Raw genomic sequence first — 22,467 nt, 5'->3', positions numbered from 1 at the left:
CACCTCCTCCACCGGGCTGCTGGAGACTTAAGTTGCAAGCTTAACCTTAATCAAAAATCCCTGAGGCTTTCAGGGGACATCCATTCACATCCAAACCACAGTCACCATGCCCTTTTCTCTTTTTTCTTTTCTTGTTTCTTTTTGGATGTATGTGTGCACGTATATGTGAATGTTTGTGCATATATGGGCAAACGTATAAAAGTGCACATGCAAGTGTGTGTGCATGTGTATGGAGGCCAGGGACAACCTCAGAGGCCATCTTCAGGAATGCCATCCACTTCTTTTTTTCTTAGTTTTTCTTCTTTGATTTTGTTTTTCTTTCTTTTCTAAGACTTTTTTTGTTTGTTTGTTTTGTTTTTCAAGGTAGGGTTTCGCCCTAGCTCAGGATGACCTGGAATTCACTCTGCAGTTTCAGGGTGGCCTCGAATTCATGGTGATCCTCCTACTTTTGCCTCCTGAGTACTGGGATTAAAAGTGTGCATCACCACTCCCAGCTGGTTTTTCCAGACAGGGTCTTGCTCTAGCCCAAGCTGACCTGGAATTCTGTGTAGTCTCAGGGTGGCCTTAAACCCATGGAGATCCCCCTCTACTTCTTTTGAGACTGTGTCTCTCATTGGTTTGGAGCTCACCAATTAGGCTAGACTGGACCACCAGTGAGGACCAGGCATCCTCCTGTCTCCACCTCCCCAGCACTGGCATGACAGGTGCACACCGCCATACCTGGCATTTCACGTGGGTGCTTGGGATTGAACTCAGGTCATCGTGCTTGCAAGACACACTTTACCCACTGCGCTATCTCTGTAGCCCCATCTTTGTCATAAGATGGACCCAAGTTCATGTTCACTGTAAGAAGTAAAGGACTTCCTCAGGTATGGTGGTACATGCTAATAATCCCAGCACTAAGGTGGACTAGAGTTTGAAAAAAAGAAGATAGATAGATAGATAGATAGATAGATAGATAGATAGATAGATAGATAGATGATAGATAGATAGATAGATAGATAGATAGATAGATAGATAGATAGATATAATTTTCTTATTTGCAAGGAGAGAGAGAGACGCCAGGGTCTTACATGCACCACTTTGTGCATCAGCCTTTGCCCAGGCTTCCATCCCCAGCACTGCAAACCATAAAAGACCTGGAGAAGGCCAAGGAGGGGACAGAGTAGCTCGGAGGTGGGCACTAGTATTGAAGATTGGCTCCCCAAACTTCAGTCCCTGGGGACCTCTGAGAGTCCCCGAGCTGGCACTCTAGATGTCCTCCAGTAGCACCTTAAGCACCCACGTGGCTGCCACTCTTCCTGAGTTTCCCTCCCCCCACCCAGGTAGGGTCTCTCTCTAGCCCAGGCTGACCTGGAACTCACTCTGTAGTCCTAGGCTGGCCTCGAACTCACAGCGATCCTCCTACCTCTGCCTCCTGGCTTCTTCCTGGGTCTTGGTAATCATCCAGACGGCACTCCGTACCCCAGCCTTGCAGGTTCCCTGCACATTGCCGCTCTCATTCACTCCATGCACCTTCCCAAAGGTTCTGGAAACATGCAGAGGACACCCAGAGTCCTTCTCTGGGTCTATAGGACCCAGACTTGGCACATCTCAAACTTTAATGAATAAAGGAGCTTCCAGGGCTCCTGTGTGTGTGACAAGATGAGGAAAGATTTGGAAAATCTGGCAGGGCCTGTGGGTCTGCTCTTCCTTTCTTGCAGTATTGGGGATGACACCCAGGGTCTTGAGTCCACCGAGCAAGAGTTCTACCATTGAGCTACATCCCTAGCCCTGGAAAATGGATTTCCTTTCCTTACACTTTCTTTCTTTCTTTCTTTCTTTCTTTCTTTCTTTCTTTCTTTCTTTCCTTCCTTCCTTCTTCCTTTCTTTTCTTTGTGTGTGTTGTATGTGCATATACCATACAAACACATATACCACACACACGCACACACATACATATGCAAAATACTGACAAAATAAAATGTTGTCTCACTGCCTTTGCAGAGTTTCTTTGCTTGGAGAGGGCATCCAGCCAGATAAAGCAAACAGGAAAGATAAAATCATGAATTCTAGGTGGTAACAAGGACATTAACCCACACAGAGTCCTTCTGAGTGTGCAGCCAAGTGACTGCATAGGTTGTATAGCCACAAAGCTGGCCCTCCCTCCAGAAGCTTCCAACTCAATATGGGATTAGAACAGCAGCCCAGCAGTTACAGTGCCATGGGCTAATGCTGTGAGGGAAGGAACCCCTGGGCCAGACTTGGCCAGGAAGGGGCATGAAGGGACAATGAGGAAGGGTTCCTGGGGAAATCACCTCACAAGCTAAGGTAAACCAGACAAGATGGACAAGGGTTTGTCTGACTTTGTAGGAGGGGTTGTGGTGGCGGGTGACATGAAATGAGGCCATGCCAGCCTCAGCTAGTCACGAAGGCAGCTCTCCCACGGCATACTGCAGAACCTCCTTCAGATCACAGAATGTAGGACCACCATCTGCAAGTGGCCCGGCTGGCTCGCTGTGGATGATAAACCTCCTCATAAGCAGCGACCGACATCTCCACAGAAGTGAGAGCTGGTATTCACTGAGCTGGCCTGAGCCAGGTGCTGGGGCAAGGGTTTCATGGGTGCCTAATTCTATCCTCACTCAACTCTCCACCTTTCTTTTTAATATATTTTTATTTATCTACTTATTTATTTGAGAATGACACAGAGCATATGGGCATGCCAGGGCCTCCTGCCACTGCAGGTAAACTCCAGATGAATATGCCACTTTATGTGCCTGGCTTTATGTAAGTATGGGGGAATCAAACTGTCAAGCTTTACAGGCAAGTGCCTTTAACTACTTAGCCATCTCTCCAGCCCAGTCTCTATCTTTTCTAAATGAGGAAGTTGACAATCTGAAAACAGAAGTGACATCTACAGCCATACCAACCCTAAACATGCCCATCTGGTCTGATCCTGAACACTGAGCAGGGTCCAGCCTGGGCAGTATTCAGATGGGAGAAAATAGAAGTGACTTGCCCAACACAGTCTTCCTGGCCACTAACACAACTGGCATTTGAACCAGAGGCCAACTCCAAAGCCAAAATAATTGCTACCCAGATCTCTGATCCATCTTGCCTTACCCTGCAGGTTTCCCAGTCCCTATAGGGCTGGCTCCAGGCAGCAACCTTGGTGAGGGCAGACAATTACACAGCTAGTTGAATCGCTGACTTGTTTTGAGTGTGTCCCTGCATCTCTAGCTTCTGCCTCTTCCAAGCTAGGTGTCCCACAGCTAACCAACCAACGAGAACTAAGCAATGAGAGCCCACGACACAAGCAGGGGGCGGCTAGACTGGTAGTCGAGAGAGACAGGGAAGGAAGGTCACCGCCAGCCAGGAGCTGCACAGAGTGGGGGACATTAGGAAGACATCCTGGGAAGCCAAGGTTTCTGACATCCAGCACTGAACCACCACCTGCTGGGCCTGCATGCAGATTCCTGGGCCCCCCGCTGCAGGATGCAGGGTCTGGAGGCCAGGGACGGACAGGAGCCCAGAAGCCTGCTCGTTGGCAAGCCCCTTGGCTACTCCTCTTCTGCTGGTCAGAGGCCTGCAGGTTTTTGCCAGTATCATGAGGAAGGGCACTGTGATATAGTCACAGCATGAGTGTGTATCCCCGATTCAAGTACCACCTCCCCCTCTTAGTTTCTGGTAACATTCCTTTTTGTTGTTGTTATTTTTGTGTTTCGAGGTAGGGTCTCCCTCTAGCTCAGGCTGACCTGGAATTCACTATGGAGTCTCCGAGTGGCCTCGAACTCACGACGATCCTCCCACCTCTGCCTCCCGAGTGCTGGGGTTAAAGGCGTGCTCTCTGGTAACATGCTTAACTTATGAAAGCTTCAGCTAACTAAAGGGGAGGGCTAGGGGCGCTCTGCTTTATTTCTCGGCTTTTGGGGCAGGGAAGTGCTCTGTAAAGGAATGACACTCAGCCTTCATCGCTTAGTTCTGAGTGGGAGATGGAAGCAGTGTGGCGGTGAGGAAGTCATCGCAGCCTAGTGGCCCATAGGGAGCCAGCTCTCTAGGCAGCCTAGGTCCAACCCCAAGGCTGAGAGCCTCTTAGCCCTGGCTCCTCTCACCAAGCGCTGGGGGTGGAAGACAGTTCTGCCACAGCCACCAGGACTCCAGCTGGCCCGGCAGGGTCCTCACACCTCCCTGTCTGTGTGGAAGGATGGGCTGCCCCGGCAGGACTGAGTCATGGAAAAAGTTAGCTGGGCGGGCCGCTGCACACCTCTGCCATCAAGCCCACAAAGGCTCCTTTCACATCCTCAGGAGGGGAGTGAAAAGAGTGTGGGGCCCTCCACCCAGGCCCGGGATGTGAAATTTCAGACTTCACCCTGGAGTTAGATTCCATGCCTCCTGCCCCAAGAAAACACACAGGAGGGTTACCAAGGGTGGAAAATATGGGTGGATGTGAGGTACCCCATGGAGTTCTCACTGAAGCCAGGTCATGGGGATCCTCACGGCCAGACTGCTTGAAGAATACATGTTCCAGCCCTCACCCTAATCTTCCTGGAGGCTTCAGGGGACAGAAGGGCAACCGTTTCGAGGAAGCTGATGTTGTGCAGGAGCCCGAGGCTCACAAAGCCGCATCCTGAAGGTAGCTGAAGTAGGAAACAAGACACTGCCCCCCACCCCAGGCTAGCCTCTGAGCCGCCAGCCCGCTTTGGGAATTGTCTCACATACCCTTTTTCCCTCTGACTCCATCCCAAACCTGACAGATCCACTGTGCCTCAGTGTCCCCCCCCCCCACACACACACACAATGAATGGACAGTGAGAGCCACCTGCCCAGGCCGTTCAGGAACTTACAGAAGAACGTGTATACAGTGGAACTGGGAAGTTGGCTCCGCGCTTAATAACACGAGGGCCTCTCAGGCTGGACACTGCCAAGTTCTACTCCTCAGAACCCATGCAAAACTCTGGGTGTGGAGCTGGGCATGGTGCCACATGCCTTTAATCCAGGCAATCAGGAGGCAGTGGTAGGAAGACTGCTGTGAGTTCAAGACCTGCCTGTGCTACAAAGTGAGTTCCAGGTCAGTCTGGGATACAGTGAGGCCTTACCTAGGGAAAACAAAAACAACTCTGGGTGTGACCATGCACATCTGTAACACTAGCCTGCAGGGAGCAGAGACCAGTGGGTCCCTGGGACCTGCTGATGGACAGCAGCTCCAGACTGAGGGAGAGCCCCTGTCTCAGAGAAGTACACAGGTGAGCCTAAGAGAAAGACACCTGATATTCTGTCCTGGCCTCTGAACACTGGCAAATGGAGTGTGTGCATCTGCACACCCATGCGTGCATACACCAAATATTTCATACTACACAATACTCTACACACATGCAAGAAAATCAAGATATGATAAAATATGCATATAGAGTATGTGTAAAAATCAACTTGAGGGCTGGAGAGATGGTTCAGAGGCATTTGCAAGCATAATGACCTAGGTTTGATTCCCCAGTACCCACGTACAGCCAGATGAACAAACATGTGCTTGGAGTTTGTTTGTAGCAGCTAGAGTCCCTGGTGTGTCCATTCTCAGTTTGTCTCCTTCCCATTTCTCTCTACTTGCAAATAAATAAATAAATAGTCAAGATGGGCATGGTGGCGCACGCCTTTAATCCCAGCACTCGGGAGGCAGAGGTAGGAGGATCGCCATGAGTTCAAGGCCACCCTGAGACTACATAGTGAATTCCAGGTCAGTTTGAGCTACAGGGAGCCCCTGCCTCGGAAAACCAAAAATAAATAATTAAATATAATCAGTCTGAGTTCTCAGTTGCTCAATCTCTTTCCCAAGTACTGCCGGCCTTCTGTCCCAAATTCAGACCCAAGGGATGGACAGGGGTCCTAGCGGTCACTCAGCTGGCCTGGCATCTGAGCAGGATTGAGAAGCTGGTGGGATGTGAGTTGCTGGCCGTCTGTGTGTTAGCGTCCTCTGCCATGGCAGGGAGCTGTGACGTTTACAGGCTCTGTTAGACTTGGGCTGTTGACTTTTCATGGGGAGAAAGGACAGTGACAAAAAGCATGGTGAGCAGGGCCGCGGCGCTGGAACGTGCAGCGGCTTGGAGGTGCAGTGTCCCATGCTGTCCACTAGGCGGCTCCAAGGATAACAGATGAGCGCAGAGACCGTGCACGACACCCGGGTCACCCTACTTCCAGTGCTCCTCTTGGGCCTGGCCGCTGTGGTCAGGAAGGGCCTGACTCTCCCAGGATGAGATTTCTTTTCCATTTTTATAGATCTGGGAGATTGAGAAGAAACGGTCACCACGGCAGGGTCGTGCAGTTATGGGTGCCCTGGGAACGGCCTGCCCTTCAGTCATCCATCCTTTTGGAGAGCAGAATAGAGCCTGAGGGAGTCTTCTCGCTGCAGGCTGCAGTCTTTGGCTGAGCCTCGTCCTCCCCATCTCTCCAGCCCTCTTGCCAGGGTAGGGTGGGGTGGGAAGGGGAATTAGGTCTGGATTTGGATCTCTCCTCCCTGCACTTCCTGGCTGGGTAACCTGGGAAATGGGATAATGCCCCCACTGCAAGGTCAGTGGGAGGACGGAACGTCAGAACACAGGAACTTCCGCACGGGAAAGTGGCCTCCAAGCCCCTTCCTCCCTTTTGCTCTTCCAGCAGCTCCCCATTCTCCTGCCCTGCTTCTCTCCCCAGGACCACAGAGGTTTGCAGGTGAGGTTAACCCCAGACCTCTTCCCTCCCCCCCAAGCTCCCAGAATCGGCACTTCTCCCAGAAACTTTCTCACCAGGGCTGTGCATTCAATCTACGGATCCCTGTGCACCTAGGCTTGCTGGCTCAGTGTTTGGGACTGAGGCCCAGGACTCCCTGTCTGAACACGTCCGGGGCTGGAAAGGGCTGCCCCAGATTACAGGGCAGCTCCCCGGCTCTCCCTCCTCCCGCCTAGGGTTGGGTGTTCGGAGGGGGCGGGCAGCAAGTCCCATCAGCACTTTTCAACTGGGGCTGCTTTTCATGACTCACCTCCCAGACTTCCTGCGACAGACAACCCTAAATAGCTCTGTCCCACCCTTGCAGGGGAGGACCGAAGGGTACAAGGTCACAAGGTGGGTGCCCAGTTGGGACAGCCCAGGGTGGGGAAGGGAACCCAGAGAGACTGATTGCATAGAAAACAGGGGCACAGGTTGAAGACATGTTGTTTACAGACTTTTTGTTAATAAGGAAATTGCTGTCAGTCAAGGTAATTCTAGACTCCCGGCTAATCTTACGGGGATTTTATTGGCACTTGGGGTTAGAGGATCCTGTACCCCGCCCCCCCAAGGCAAGACCATACTCCGCAGTGGTTCCCCTCAGCAACGTGGGGACTAGGAGGCGACGGAGAAAGTGCACTCGGAAGATGAAAGATGACCGTGCAAAAATGGGGCGTGACTTCCTGGTCCTACCTGGAAGCTGGGGGGGGGGGGGGGGAGGAGGGATGACCAAGTGACCTGAAATAAACCCTGGGCGACCCGATAGGATGGAGGCAAGGGACGATTTACGCCTCTCCCCTCTTCCTCCTCCTCCCCCAGGGCCAGCCCCGCGGCGTCCCGGGGTGGTCACCTGGCCCGGGTGGGGAGGAAGGTTTGAGGGAGCTAGCCGGCTCGCTGGAGTCGGTTCCAGCATGTCGGAGTTGCAGCCGTGAGCCCTCAGGGACCCGGGCAGCAAGTCCCGGCTTGCAGAGACTGAAGCCAGTCCCGGGAGTGTGCGGAGTGGCGGCGAGCCCGGGTGCGCGCCCAGGCGCGTGCCCCGGAGACGGCGCGGGCGGGGGGAGGGGACCTCGCCGCAGCCACTCACAAGAACGGTAGTGAAGCCTCCCAACAACTTTAACTGTCAATCAGACTTAATGGGGTATTAAAAAAAAATGGGGTGGGGAGGGGGCGGTGAAAAGGACGCCTTCTGGGTCCGCGCGGCAGCTGCCTGGGGAACCCAGGAGTCAGGGCGCGCAAACCAGGGCGTCCGATCCACGCGCGCTCCACGGCCCGGCCCTCTCCAAGTTGGAAAGGACAAAAAGAAGGCAATAAATGCTAGAAGGGAGAGAGAGAGAGAGAGAAGGAGGGAGCGGGATCGGGCGGCAACTCCCAGCGTGGTGGGGAGGGAGGGAGGGAGGAGAGAGCGGGGAGCGGGCGCGCGCCGGGGAGAGCCGTGCACGCCGAGAAACTGACACCCGGACCCCCCACTTCTCCTGCGCGCCGCTCTCTGCCAGTCAGCGCGCCTTTAAGCAATTTCCTGAGCCCAGGAATAGCAATGAGTCGGAAGACTTTCGCGAGCTGAAATTGGGAGCTCCAAGCACTTTTACCCCCAGGTTTATGTTTTTTTTTTAATTTTTTTTAACCTCTTCCTGGAGAAAAGTGGGGGGGGGCGCTACAATTTGGAAACTGCCTTTTTTTTTTATCTTGCACTTTGAAACCGCGGGACTGTAGCGGAGCGCGCGCGTGTGGTTAGTGCCTTTTTTTTTTTTTTCTTGCCTTGCCTAAACTCCTCTGTCAGTCTGTAAACATTACCTGTGAATTCCTTTGCCGAAGCGGCAGCCGGGGCAAGAAACTTCTTGTTAGAACTTTTCACCTCCCGCTTCCCCTCTTACAGTCCCAACGCTTTCTTTCCTCCACGGGAGAGGTTTTTTTTTCTTTCTTTCTTTCTTTTTCTTTATCCCCCCCCCCCCACCACCACACACACTTTGTCTCACCCAGTGTTTTACATCTGGGAAGGGGTCATTTCAAGAGTGGCCAGGTGGGACGCTTCTCCTTTCTTTATTTGGTTTATTTATTATTGTTGGGGGCGTTTTCTTTTTTTAATTCCTGTTTTGCTCGGTCGGGGGAGTTTCGGCCCCCCTCCCCCTGTGCCCGGCTCCGCCGCGCGGAGGATGGTGTGGAAATGGCTAGGCGCGCTGCTGGTGCTCCCTCTGCAAATGACTTATCTGGTGGCCAAAGCCGCCGTGGGACTAGTGCTGCCTCCCAAGCTGCGGGACCTGTCGCGGGAGAGCGTCCTCGTCACCGGCGGAGGGAGAGGCATCGGGCGCCACCTCGCTCGGGAGTTTGCAGAGCGCGGCGCCAGAAAGGTAACGGGGGACGCGGCGACACCTGGGAAGAGGCGCCGAGGGTCGGGGGACGCCGGCGTGGTGGTGGGGGGGAGTTGTGTACCCACCTGCTGCGGCTGCGGGATCCTGCGCCTGCGAGCCGAGAAAGTCGCCGGCCACCCACCCCCTGCGCCACCCAAGGACTGTTTGAGCTAGTCGGTTTCACCTTGTAAATTTCCCGGGCACCAGACTGTCTGTTTTGGCAGGACCTGAGCTGACCTGCTCCTCTGGAATCAGTATCTGGCCGCCTATTTATCCCTCAGCCTTAAACTCAGGAGACCCTCCCAAATCCTCCACATTCCTCTCTCACCCTCTCTGGAGGTGATGTGCCCACCCACCAACCCTCCCCCCCCCACCACCTCCCCGGCTTCCCTGGCTTCCACTTTTTACCGCCACCCTGCTGAGCTCTGGGTGTGCGCACTCCTGGGTAGTGCTGAGCAGCTAGCTGGCACTTGGTATTTTCCTTGGCAACCGGTTTCCTAGCCCCAACCTGGGCGGTTGCAGCACTGAAGATATATGAGAGGGGGGTACTCGGTTTGAGTTTGAAAAAAGAGGGAGTTGTCTCGGATGGTTTAAAGCCCGGCGGAGAGCGCAGGGAGGCCCAGGTGTTTGGAAATCCGGAAAGAACTCCGGGGTGAGCAGCTATACTGATAAAGAGCTCTTGTTCTCACTTTCAACCCCGTCCCTCCGCCACCACCTCCAGCCCCAGAGGGGAGCCCTCCCCACTGGGTTGGGAGGCGGCACTGTGCGGGAACGTACACTGCCTTGCACCCTTTTGGTGGCTCCAGCTTGCCTTGCTTCAGAATGTGGAGACCTGGTGCAGGAGAGTGGGGAGGGAGAGCCAGCTGTCATCCAACTCCCAACACAGGCCGGGCTGACTCACCCAGTGACAAGGGCAATGGAGAGAGGGATTTGAGGCGGGCAGGCCGGGCTGTCTCCAGCCAGCCCCGAGAAGAGGAAGAGTGAAAACAGGGAATTAGTTTGAAATTTAAACTGTTGTGAACGAGGGGTAAGGACTACCAAAGCCAGCTGATCAGACATGGAGCCACATACCTTGGGGATTAAGTAAATATGTACTGTAGAAAACCAAACCTGCATGCAATTCCAGGTTGCTTTTGTTTTGTTAAATACTGCCCTGAGATTTACAATTCCCCGGGGGTAGCTGGAGCTGAACTTTGGAGTCTGAACTATCAGCCGAAACTGATTGCTGATTAACTCTTCCATTACCGGGCTGAGTGGCGCCATCTCAGCTGAGCTGGTGGGGATCCTGCCGTCCGGGACTCCTGGCTCCCCCTTGGGTGGTTTAGGCAACTGTTGACCTTGCCATTGGAAGGGGAGTTCTCAAGTGTTTTTAACCCTTGGACACACGTGGGAAGGGGAGTAAGACTTGTCCTCAGCAGGGTCTCTTCCTAGAGGTAATTCTCAAGGTTTGCAGGGCACGTTGCGGCAGGGGGCGCAGAAGGCAGAGGAGGGGGAGACCCCTGGTGAAGGGATGGGTTGGGACTATTGTCTGTGGCTGCCATTCCTTAGCTGTCTGCATCCCAGACTTTCTTTGGAATCTTCCAGCTGGCCCCAGTCCTGTGGCTGTTTCACTGCTTTTGTGGCTGACCCTCGCAGGCAGATGAGGAAGGCTTAGTCAATCTGGAAAAACTTGACTGACTGTAAACAATCCTAAATTGGAGGCAGGAGATGGCACTCGTGTGTGTGTGTGTGTGTGTGTGTGTGTGTGTGTGTGTGTGTGTGTGTTTGGGGGTGGGGTAACAGTGCAGAGCAGAGCCTGCAAGTTCATACCCTGGGAGTCACAGCCCAAAGGCTTTGAAAGAGACATTGCCAGTGAGAAAGATGCCTCAAATTGGTGGCAGGGTCATACCCAAAACATGATTTGGGAGGGGGCCTGGGGACCATTACCCATGATGCCATGCACTGGGCAGGTAGCATGGCCCCTAGGAGCCCAGTGGGTGAAGGTTGAGAATTTATTTGCAGGAGAGTGGGCTGGGGGACAGGTGTGAAAGGGCGCTGAGGCCATCCCAGCCTTCAGTGGTGTAAAGCGGGTGGCCCAGTGTAAAATGACTTCCTGTCTCTCCCGGTGAAAGTACAGGCTGCCTGAGTGCCCTCCATGCCTGGATTCTCTGGCATTGGAGTTGGAGGGGAGCACCCCCCTCAAAGAGGAAAAAAGGGCGGAGTCTCAGTTTCTGCAAACAGCTGGTATGTCCAGGAGGGGGCGGGACAAGCCAGTTTCCCATAATGACCTTGAGTTAAATAAGATTTGGCAATATTTGTGGGTGGTAGTGAGCTTTGGACTGCAGTGCTGACCCAAATAAGAGTTTTCTTAAAGGGACACACAGGTTTCAAGAGTTCAAAAGTTCCTAACTAGGAAACGGTTCACCTTACTCACAAGCTACCAAGGTTAGCAGAGAAAGGACAGTGGACCTTAGGTTCTCTAAAGGGAAGATTCTGGCTGGGTCATCTCCTGCTGTAATCCTTTTTCATTTTTTTAAAAATTTTTTTAAATTTTTTTTATTATTTATTTATTTGAGAGCGACAGACACAGAGAGAAAGACAGATAGAGGGAGAGAGAGAATGGGCGTGCCAGGGCTTCCAGCCTCTGCAAACGAACTCCAGACGCGTGCGCCCCCTTGTGCATCTGGCTAACGTGGGACCTGGGGAACCGAGCCTCGAACCGGGGTCCTTAGGCTTCACAGGCAAGCGCTTAACCGCTAGGCCATCTCTCCAGCCCTAAAAATATTTTTATTCATTTATTTGCAAGCAGAAAGAGAAAGGAGACAGAGAAGAGTGGGTGTGTGCCAGGGCTTCCAGCCATTGCAAATGAACTCCAGATGAATGCACCACCTTGTGCATCTGGCCCCATGTGGGCACTAGGGAATCAAACTCAGGTGATTAGGCTTTGCAGGCACACCCCGTATCCACTGAGCCATCTCTCCAGCCCCAGCCTAATGCTTTCAAGAGAAGGCAGGACCACAGTTTCCTAAATAGTACATTAAGCACCACTTCTGGAAGTTTATCCAAAGATCACTACAGTGTCCACTTGGGAGGTAGATCCCTAGTCCTTATCACCCCAAACCCCGGAATCAGTAGGTTTCACCCAGCCCCACTTTGTCTCCCTAGTCCTTCTGCTATTCTGTTTAGGCTGCACCTTCCTCCAAACTTGGGTATTTTTCAAACCCAAATACATTTGCTGTTTGTTTCTTTGGTTTCCCCCCCAACCCCAGGTAGTGTTTCACTCTAGCTCAGGCTGATCTGGAATTCTCAGGGTGGCTTCGAACCCATGGCAGTCCTCCTCCCGAGTGCTGGGATTAAAGGCACGTGCCACCACACCCAGCTTGGTTATTTTGTTTTGAGGCAGGGTCTCACTCTATAGCCCATGCTGTCCTTAAATTTAAAATCCCCCTGCCTCAGCCTCCCCAGTGTTGGAATTTCAGGCGTATACCACTAGGCCTGACTAGGTAGCTTGTAACAGGCAACTTGTGTATGTTTGGCAGGGGTGGGGGGTGGGGAGGAAAGGGTTGTCCTCATCACTGACCAGTGTGTCCATCTGCTTTGAGAAAACTACGCCAGCTGTATTTATAACATGGTGTCCCTGTTACTTAGGAAAGGGGTCTGGTTGTCACAATCCCTGTAAGTCATCCCTAAGGGCCTGTCTTCACCATCCAGGTCCTATGCAGCTACAGGGTTCTGCCTTATAACTCGGGTCAAGTGTGGCCACACTTGGAACGTAAGGGCCTCATTCTTCCCGTCCCCTTCAGGACAGCTGTGTAAAAGTGGAGCATGTCTATAAGGGAATTGGCATCCCTTGCACATTGTTCAGATGAACCACAGAGCCTGGGAAACAACTGAAGTCGAGTTGAAACGAAAGAAGTGAATGCACATAGATGTTCACGTGCTCAAATGTCACCCCTCTGTCATGGCACCCCTCGGACGAGGGGATACTCCAGTCAGGAAAATGGACAGGTGCCTGATTTCTCAGGACAGAGCCAAAGTAGATGAAATGAAAATCAAGTGACATGGTTGCTGGGAACTCACTTTTTATTCACTTCTTTAGACGTAGAGCAAATTCACTGAGACATACACTGTGCTGAGCGTGTCCCACACACTGGAGCTGCGGCAACAGCTAAGAGCTGAGCTGCTGGGCGTGGTGCCATACACACCTTTAATCCCCACAGCCCAGAGGTTCAACCAGAGCCTGAGGCTGGGCTGGACTCCATAATGAGACCCGGCCTTTAAATGATAAATGAATGGATGGATGGATGGATACATACATACATACAATAAGCAAAGCAGATGAGAATTCCAGCCCATGTAGTGCTGACATGTTAGTGAAATAGACATAGTGAGGTTAAATACAATCAATATGTGTTAGTCTAAGGTAAGTGCTAGGGAGAAGATGAGGACAAACAGAAGGGACTGGAATTCTAGATGGAGTGGAACGGAAGACCCACCCTATAGAGGGGACGCCGAAGAGACCTCAGAATGCACTGAGCGCCCCGTGGGGAGGGAGAGGACAGCATTCTGGGCAGAGGGGAGCCGTGGGTCTTTGGCGAGAGCAAGCATGCAGGGCATTGGGGAACCTTGAGACGGCCCTTGTGGCCAGAGCAGAGCAGCGAGGAGGAGAGAGGGGAGTTGCGGAGTGCACAGGGCACAGTCAGGGCTATGGAACCTACAGACCTAGGAGCGACTTTGGGGTAGAGAAATGCCACCCCCGGTTCTTCACGGGATCACTGGCCGCTGTGAGGGGGAGTCAGTAGAGGGCCGTGCTGTCCGAGCACACTAGGGAGTGTGAAGGGCGGGCGCTGACTTCACCGAGGAAGTGGCAGTGTAGGGCTGGAGGAGACCCGGCTCTGTGGCACACAGTCACCTGCACCCAGGCTTGGCACTGGGGGTTCTGCTCTCAGCCAGCCACTGGCCTCTCCTTACTGGAATGGCAACATGGCTCTCAGGAATTGTGTCTGTGTCATTTCATCCTTTGATTCAGCAGGCTGGGCTTGGGAGATGCAATAGGGAACCACATAAACCTGACTTACGCCTTGTGGCTCTTGGCATTCCTGGAGCAGCTGGAGAAGCCTAGGTGCTCAGGCAGGGAGGCAGTGACTCCGTCTCCCAGGCTGGCCTGCAACTCTATGTAGCCAAAGCTGACTTTGAACTGCTGATCCTTCTGCCTCCACATCCCAAGTGCTGGGACTGCAGGCTTGTTCACCACAAGGTGACTTCCAATGGCAAAAAAAAAAAAAAAAATACCTCTCCTGAAGTCAAATCCAAGCATTGACACCCAGAAATAGGCCATGCTTTTCTTTCTGTTCTGTTGGCCACAGGACTTCAAGAGCATTGTGGTCAGTATGGGCCACGCTTGGAGATCCTTGGGCAGCTGCAGGAGTACCAGGGAGTGAGCTTGGGAAGCTGACTTGGGTTGGGTGGTCAGTCCATGGCAGGTTCAGCCACTATTTAAGAGGTGGAAGCTGCTTCACCATACCACAGAGGCATGGGACCTTTTCCAGAAAGTTCTGGAGGGCCACGCCAGGTCCATGAAGAGCTCAGCAGTGTAGACCACACAGTATAGACAGCTGGGAGATACTGTAGTCCCTGACACAGGATCTTTCTGCACATGAACAAGCTGTCCTTTAAGCAAGCATGGCGCACAAAGGAGCTTATATTCCAGATGAGCCCCTTAGATGACCCCTTGAGTCATCGTCACCAAAGTACGCCTGTGACAGTGATCCAGATAGAGATGGGGGTGCTGGAGGAATCAATCTATCAACACTTACATGGGGAAGAAGGCAGCTCTCCCCAGCATGATGTCACCAGGAGAGGTTTTTCAGTGATGGAAGTGGAGCCGAGGTGCCAGGCAGGCACATGTCACAAATTCACTTAAGTCTTGTAAGTCTTAATTTACACCCTAGTGCTCCAGAAATGCATGTGAATGGGCTACTGGTAATACCTGAGGCTGACAGTCTGGCTGTGAACAGACCTGTGACCAGTGACAACATGATCATGGTCATACGCTTCACTGGCATTGTACACGACGCCATTCCTACACGCAGCTGTGACACTGAGAGGCCGTGGTTTTGTGGCTATGGTAAGATGCATGATATGGTAACGTACATGTACATCGCTTCCTACTTTTACATGGCCACGCAGTTGTTCCCTTTGCTGCTCAGTGGCCTTGACCCTGTTCTGAGACAGGTGTGACCAGCAGCCCCTGTCCAAGATAAAAATGTAAAACTGGGTGTTGTGGCACACACCTTTCATTCCAATTCTTCGGAGGTTGAGGTAGGAGGATCACTGTGAGTTCAAGGCCAGCCTGGGTTACAGAGTGAGCTCCGGGTCAGCCTGCACTAGAGTGAGACCCTGCAGTAAGGGAATCTTGGGGTTCCTTACCAATACACAGATTTACACCAATGCACCAGAAAATTTGGGGCACCCTCAGATCCTTGTCTTTTGAATTTAAAGGATTAAAATCCACAGACTAAGGCGGGCATGGTGGCACACGCCCTTAATCCCAGCACTCAGGAGGCAGAGGTAGGAGGATGGCCGTGAATTCAAGGCCACCCTGAGACTACATAGTTGTCAGCCTGAGCCAGAGTGAGGCCCTACCTCGAAAAACAAAACAAAACAAAACAACAACAACAAATCCACAGACCATAGGATAAGGTTTAGAGAGACTTAATTAGATAATGAGAAGGAAAGAGAAAAGTAGAGAGCTCCTGCCTTGTGGAAAGCAGGAGGGGGTAGAGAGGGTCCCCTCCTTCCTCATCCCAGCCCACCCGGGCTAGGACTGGGGAGGGGGGCTTGCGAGAGCAGGGACCTGGGGGTTCAGGCATCTGGAGAGAAGAACAGCAAAAAAGAGGCCATGCCCACCTGGTAAGCACCTACTTATTATCTTGTAGTGGTGGGCTTCACTCTGAGGCTAAGGTGAGCCAGAGAGAGAGCTGATTGGATGATACTGGATCAGATGCTGAACTCCAGTTCTGCCCAAGCAGGCAGTGTGACATCTCTTGGCTTCTCTCTCTGGGCCCTTTCTTGACTGGCTACTTGAAAATAAAGCTACCTGACTCATTCCCTCTCACTGCCTTTTCAAAAAAAAAAAAGAAAGAAAGAAATTGCAACTAGGGCTGAAGAAATGGCTAAATAGTTAAGGAGCTTGCCTGAAAAGCCAAAGGACCACGGTTCAATTCCCCAGGATCCACGTAAGCCAGCTGTACAAGGTGTCACATGCATCTGGAGTTTGTTTGCAGCAGCTACAGACCCTGGCACATTCATTTTCTCTCCCTCTCCCTCTTTCAAATAAATAAAAAAAAATATTTTTTTAAATGCAGCTAAACTAAGGCACTAAGGTAGAGACTAGCTTTTTTATTTTTTTACTTTTGGCGCACATGTGTGTGTTCACGTTCCCAGTGGGCACGTGGAAATCAGAGGACAACTGCATGTAAACCCTCGCCTTCCGCCTCGTTGATAGCAGGGTCTCTCCCTCAGCGCTGTGCTGAGCTCACTAACTTCCCGGATGTTCTCATCCCCCACCTCCTCTCTTGCCATGTGTGCGCCGGGACTACAGAGCCCAGTGGGTTCTCTCGGGCTTGCTGGGCACGCACTATCAAACACTGGGGCCACCTCCCCAGCTTTGAGCCCCAGCTTTGTCACCAGCGTTTACCCCCAAGGGCCAGATAACCCCAGCCCCACGCAGAAGGTTCTGGAGGGGAGTCTGGAAAGCAGGGCTGGAGTCTACAGGAAGCAGACAGGAGGACCTTAAACGCACTGATCCAGAAAACCAGGAGGGGTTATTTGCATACAATGGACAAGATGCTTGCCAGAGGGCCAAGCCCTCAGCTATCAGGGTCTGTTTTAAGCTGGCACAGGTCTGTAACAGTGTTAGGGAGGTAGAGGCAGGAGGCTCAGGAGTTCAAAGCTAGCTTCTGCTACATAGCAAGTTCAAGCCAACTTGGGTTACATGAGGCCCTGTCTCCAAAAGAGAGAGAGGAAGGAGGGGAGGGAGGGGGTTGGGGAGATGGTTCATGGGTTAAAGGTGTTTGCTTGCAAAGCCTGCTGGCCTGGGTTCAGTTCCCCAGTACCCACAAAAAGAAGAATCGGATGCAGAGGCCCTGGCACACACCCATACTTCCTCTGTCTCTCTCTAATAAGTGAAAATAGTTAATGAAGGGGAAAAAAGGAATGGCAGATCGTCAGGGACTGGCACGGTTGCATTTTGTCACGTGGCAGCAGTCCAGTGTTTCACAGCAGCAGGGGCTCACTGTTGTGCCACTGTTGTGGAGGTTCTAGAGTTGAGGCCTGAGGCCTGGCAGCTCTCACAAGCTAGGCTTGACCACCCGTCTTCAAAAGGCCAAGTAAAGAGAGATAACAGTGAACAGCAGAGAAAGCAGACCTATTCAATGAAGTCACATTGGGAAGAGGAATAAAGAAAACCAGTGACCGCCTCCCCCACTCCAAGGCCATCTTTGGGGTTCTGTTGTGCGGATTAGGTTTAAGTAGAGGGTATGAGGTATGTATAACCAAGCCATCATGGTCACACCCTAAAGGAGAGGCATACAATGGGTCCTCACTCTCTCCCACCAAATCTAAGGTCACCAAGCTGGAGCCTCAGAAGTGACCAGATAGCTTTGATCCTACAAGGAAGGAGAGTTCTTTGTGCATGAAGAGAAGTCTTGGGTGACCTTGGGAGGAGGTGACCAGCATATTTAGTCTTCCATTGATTATAGGGCCCCTCAAGGGACTGGGAAAAAGAATGAATACCGTTCCAAAACGAATGGCAGTAAAGAGCTGGAGAAATGGCTTAGTGGTTAAGGTGTTTGCATGCAAAGCCAAAGGACCCAGGTTCAATTCCCCAGGACCCACATAAGCCAGATGCACAAGGGGCACATGCATCTGGAGTTCATTTGTGGTGGTTAGAGTTCCTGGTTATGCCCATTTTCTCTCTGTCAGTCTCTCTTCTATCTCTCTCTCTCTCTCTCTCTCTGCTTGCAAATAAATAAAATTTTAAAAATAATCATAAAAAGAAGAATGGAGGGCTGGAGTGATGGCTTAGCAGTTAAGGCACTTGCCTGCAAAGCCAAAGGACCTAGGTTCAATTCCCCAGGACCCACATAAGCCACATGCACAAAGGGGCACATGCATCTGGAGTTTGTTTGCAGTGGCTGGAAGCCCTAGCACGCCCATTCTCATTCTTTCTTTCTGTCTCTTTCCCTCTCTCAAAATAAAAACAAATTTTTATTTTAAAAAAGAATGGCAATGAAATGTAAGTTTGTATTTTAGAATCTTGGGGGTAAAGAAAAGGTAAAAGGTGAATATGATCAAAATGATGTACATATATGAAGTCATAAAATTAATTTTAAAAAAAGAAGGGGTTGGAGAAATGGCTTAGCAGTTAAGGCACTTGCTTGCAAAGCCTAAAGACCCATGTTCAGCTCCCCAGAATCTACATAAGCCATAAACACATGGTGGCACATGCATCTGTGTTTGTTTGCAGTGGCTAGAGGCCCTGGTGTGCCCATTCTCTCTCTCATACTCTCTCTCTAATAAATAAATACAGATAAAAATATTTTTTAGGGCTGGAGGGATGGCAAGCAGTTAAAGAACTTGCTTGCAAAGCCAAAGGACCCAGGTTCAATTCCTCAGGACCCACGTAAGCCAGATGCACAAGATAGCACAAGCATCTGGAGTTTGTGTACAGTGGCTGGAGGCCCTGGGGCACCCATTCTCTATCTTTACCTCTATCTGCCCCTCTCTCAAATAAATAAGTTTAAATTTGTGTGTGTGTGTGTTTGTATACACACACAAAGGCAGCTTGGAAGATCCCATCAAAATCTATCCAAGCAAATAAAATTTTAAAGAAAAGGGCTGGAGAGATGGCTTAGCCTAAGGACCTAGGTTCGATTCCCCAGAACCTGCGTAAGCCGTATGCTCATGGTGGCACATGCATCTGGAGTTTGTTTGCAGTGACTATAGGCCCTGACACAACTATTCTCTCCTTCCCTTTCTCTTAATTAAATTTTTAAAAATCTGTCCAAGCTTGGGGACGTAGTAACTCTGTAATCTAAATACTCAGGAGGCAGAGGCAGGAGAATCATGAGTTCCCATCTAGCCTTAGCTGTGGAGTGAAACCCTGACTTTGAAAAACCCACAGATCTGCACTCTATATACTGAACCAGATGTATCCAGTACAAGCAGCCTAACTTGCCCTGGTTCTGGGAAGGGTTCTGCCCAGACCACAGAAGTCTTGATGTCTGGGAGGGCTAGCCCACATGGGCCACAAACCCTGTTGTCATAACCTGTGACAACGATCAGTTTCCTGGGCAGGGGCTAGTCCAGTGAAGGCTCGGTGGTGGGCCAGGAGTTGAGGTAAGGGGAGCCCAATCCTCCTGCCATCCTACTTCCCCCTCACCAAGCATTAGTCATTTTCTTTCTTGGAGTTCAACTGGTCAGGGCTGGGCTGTGGTGAGGCCAACTGGAGTTGGTTGCCATGGCAGTTCAACTGTGGCTGCTGCTTGATGTGTCTCTACTTCAAAAGACTCTAGGACTGGGCTGAGATGATGGCTTGGTGGTTAAAGGCACTTCTTGCAAAGCCTCACAGCCCTGGTTCAATTCCCCAGTACCAACGTGAGGTTCTGGTGTGTCCATACTCTGTGTGTGTGTGTGTGTGTCTCATATATAAACAAATAAATAAGATAAAAAAGACTCCAGGATAGAGAAAGGCAGGGGCAGGCCCCTCTTGTCCTCCTGTTCACCAAGTATCTTGGCTCCTAACAGTGTCCAGTACCCAGTAGACACTTCATAAATTATTGTGGTCTGAGTGGATACGTGACCTATGGATAACTAGCAAGAGCCAGTATTTACTAAGTATCTACTATGTGCCAAAAAGCTCCGCTACGCAAGCAAGGCTGCTTATGACCCACAGTGACCTTCCAATGGCGCTCGTCCTCTTTGGCTGATCAAGGTTCTGAGAACCAGTATCTTAAAATCACAGTCTGTAAGAGACCCCAGGGTGTCTGCTCTTAGAGGCAGCCAGATGTTGTCTGTCTGTTAATCACCGTGTGGAAGACAGCATGTTGACAGCCTCTATGAGACTTGGAGAGGGTGTGTGTCCCTAGCAGCAGGGACTTTGCCCGCATTACACAGTAGCATTGTTAGCTTTCCTGGTGGCCTCTGGAATTGTCCTTCTGATTACACTGTGGGTCTGGGACCAGGAGGTCCCAAGTAGGACTAACTTCAGGCCTGGCTCTGGGGCTCACCGTGTTGCCCAGACTCAGTATCTCTCCTTCATTCTCCTCTCTACCTATAGGCAGACTTCTCTGCCCTGGGGCTGCTTACACTGTCCCTCAGTGGAAATTTCTAGAAGACCCAGGCCTACCTGTGCCAGCCACACCTCCAGGTCTAGTCCTACCGACCTTATCACGTCATTCGCTGACATCCACGGACACGCAGGCAAAAAGGAGGAATGAGTCTTTGGAGCCAAACCTTTCTACTCGGAGTTAGTAGTTCACAGAGACAGAATAGCCAACCAAAGTGGTCCAGCAGGTCATCGATAGACCTTCCAGAAAAGAGTTCTAGAAGATTTAAGGTAGGTGGATAGAGGAAAGCCCTTTGCCTGAGCCTGAGGGGGGTGTGAGAAGCTAGCTCTCTTTTTCTCTGCAGCCATTGGTTGCGAGCAAACAGGGCCTTCCTTGGTGGAAGAGAGGTCTCCCCAGACCGCTTAGAACTCCCACACACTTAGAATTTGCCCAGCACACCGTGTCCTATTAACAGGCCCAAGGCAAGTCACCATAAGATTAGGGCCAGTGTGACCACAGAGGGCAGCATGACCTTCATGCAGGCAAGTAGGGCTGCCAGACACGCCCACGTGGAGGCCAGTTACCTGAAATACCACCCCCCAGGTCAGCCCAACCTGTCTCCGCCACTTCCCGGTGGACACACTGCAGACGGGCTGGGCCCTAAGGGACGATGGATTGCAGACACTTGTGGATATTGTCCTGGGGATTACAAGTCCCAGGCTAGCAGGCCCATTGCCTCGGATCTGAAGAAAGCTCCTAAGCCTTTCAGTCTTAGAAGCGTGCGTGTGCTGTGCGTGTGTTACACTGCTGTCTTTTTCAAGGAGTGAGTGTGGCATCGCAACGCAGACAATGCAGGGTCAGCGCTCAGGAATCAGGCACAACGAAATTCATATGTTAGCTCTGTGGGTTTTGTTTTTTGCACGGATGTATGTACGTTGTACGAATGACTGTGTGTGCATGTTCATATATGTGTGAGTATACATGAGAGGGCCCACATGCACATATGTGCATGCAGAGGCCAGTCTAGGTGTTATTCTGAGGAATGCTGTCCACTTCTTTGTCTGTAATTAGCTTGGCATTCACCAACTAGGCTAGACTGGCCAGTCAGGGAGCCCCAAGGATCCTCCTAGCTCTGCATCCCCTCCCTAGGGTTGGAATTACAGACACAACACCACTAGACTTTTTTTTTTTTAATGTATTTATTTCAGAGAGAGAATGGGTGTGCCAGGGCCTCGAGCCACTACAAATGAACTCCAGATGCATGCCTGACCTTGTGCATCTGGTTTACATGGGTCCTGGGGAATCAAACCTGGGTCCTTTGGCTTTGTAGGCAGGCACCTTAACTGCTGAGCCATCTTTCCAGCCCATGCAGCTGCTCTTTTTCTTTTTTCTTTTTTTTTTTTACAAGCATTCTGAAGATGGAACTCGGGTCCTCAGGCTTGCAAGGCAAGCACTTTACCTGCTGAGCCCCTGCTGTTATTTATTCTTTTTGTCTGATGTACAGTCCGGGGCAAGTTGCTAGATCTCTCTGACGCTCAGTTTCCTCATCTGGCAAATGAAAATGCACCGAGATGGCGAATGGAAGGTGGGGCGCCCAGTGAGTGCGATGGTGAAGGTGCCTGTCGTGCCCCCCACTCCACACCCTCTTCAGAAGTCTGTACGGTAGAAACGGTTTGATTCCCTAAGTGAGGCTGGCGGGCCGGCGTGCAGAGGGGCTGCCGTGCCATTGGCTTTGACATAGACGCACCGGATTTCCTCCCCAGCTCTTCTGGCTGGAGGCCGCGTTGGATGGTCCTTCCACTCTCCATCTAAGCTCATGGCCAAAACTCAGTACCTTAAATGGCACACATTGATTCAAAGAAGGTTGCAGGAAGTCAGCATGGACCTCACTGGGCTGAGCAAGGGTCAGAGTTGGGTTTCTTCTGGAAGCTCTCGGGAGAATCTGCCTCCTGCTTCCCAGCTTCTCCAGACCACTGCAGTCCTTGGCTTGTGAGCCCTCACAGGCCCTTCCTCCACCTCAGAGTTCTTGAGGCCTCTCTGTGTCACCCTCCCCCACAGCCACATCCAACTCTTGCCTCCCCCATCCACTCCTGCAGGGG

General features: G+C 51.6%; 1 protein-coding gene across 1 annotated transcript; it reads left to right on the top strand.

The window, feature by feature from the left end:
• The first annotated feature begins 8,124 nt into the window (after window positions 1–8,124).
• Dhrs3 (dehydrogenase/reductase 3) lies at window positions 8,125–20,638 on the top strand. Its single transcript, XM_045148648.1, has 2 exons — window positions 8,125–9,059; window positions 20,380–20,638. The coding sequence occupies exons 1-2, from the start codon at window positions 8,865–8,867 to the stop codon at window positions 20,431–20,433; spliced, it is 249 nt and encodes an 82-aa protein (XP_045004583.1). The 5' UTR covers window positions 8,125–8,864; the 3' UTR covers window positions 20,434–20,638.
• The last annotated feature ends 1,829 nt before the right edge of the window (window positions 20,639–22,467 follow it).

This window comes from Jaculus jaculus, chromosome 5 (assembly GCF_020740685.1).
Source record: "Jaculus jaculus isolate mJacJac1 chromosome 5, mJacJac1.mat.Y.cur, whole genome shotgun sequence".
NCBI classification, from domain to species: Eukaryota; Metazoa; Chordata; class Mammalia; order Rodentia; family Dipodidae; genus Jaculus; species Jaculus jaculus.
Note: the sequence above shows the minus strand (reverse complement) of the source record. Positions and strands in the feature narration are given on the sequence as shown.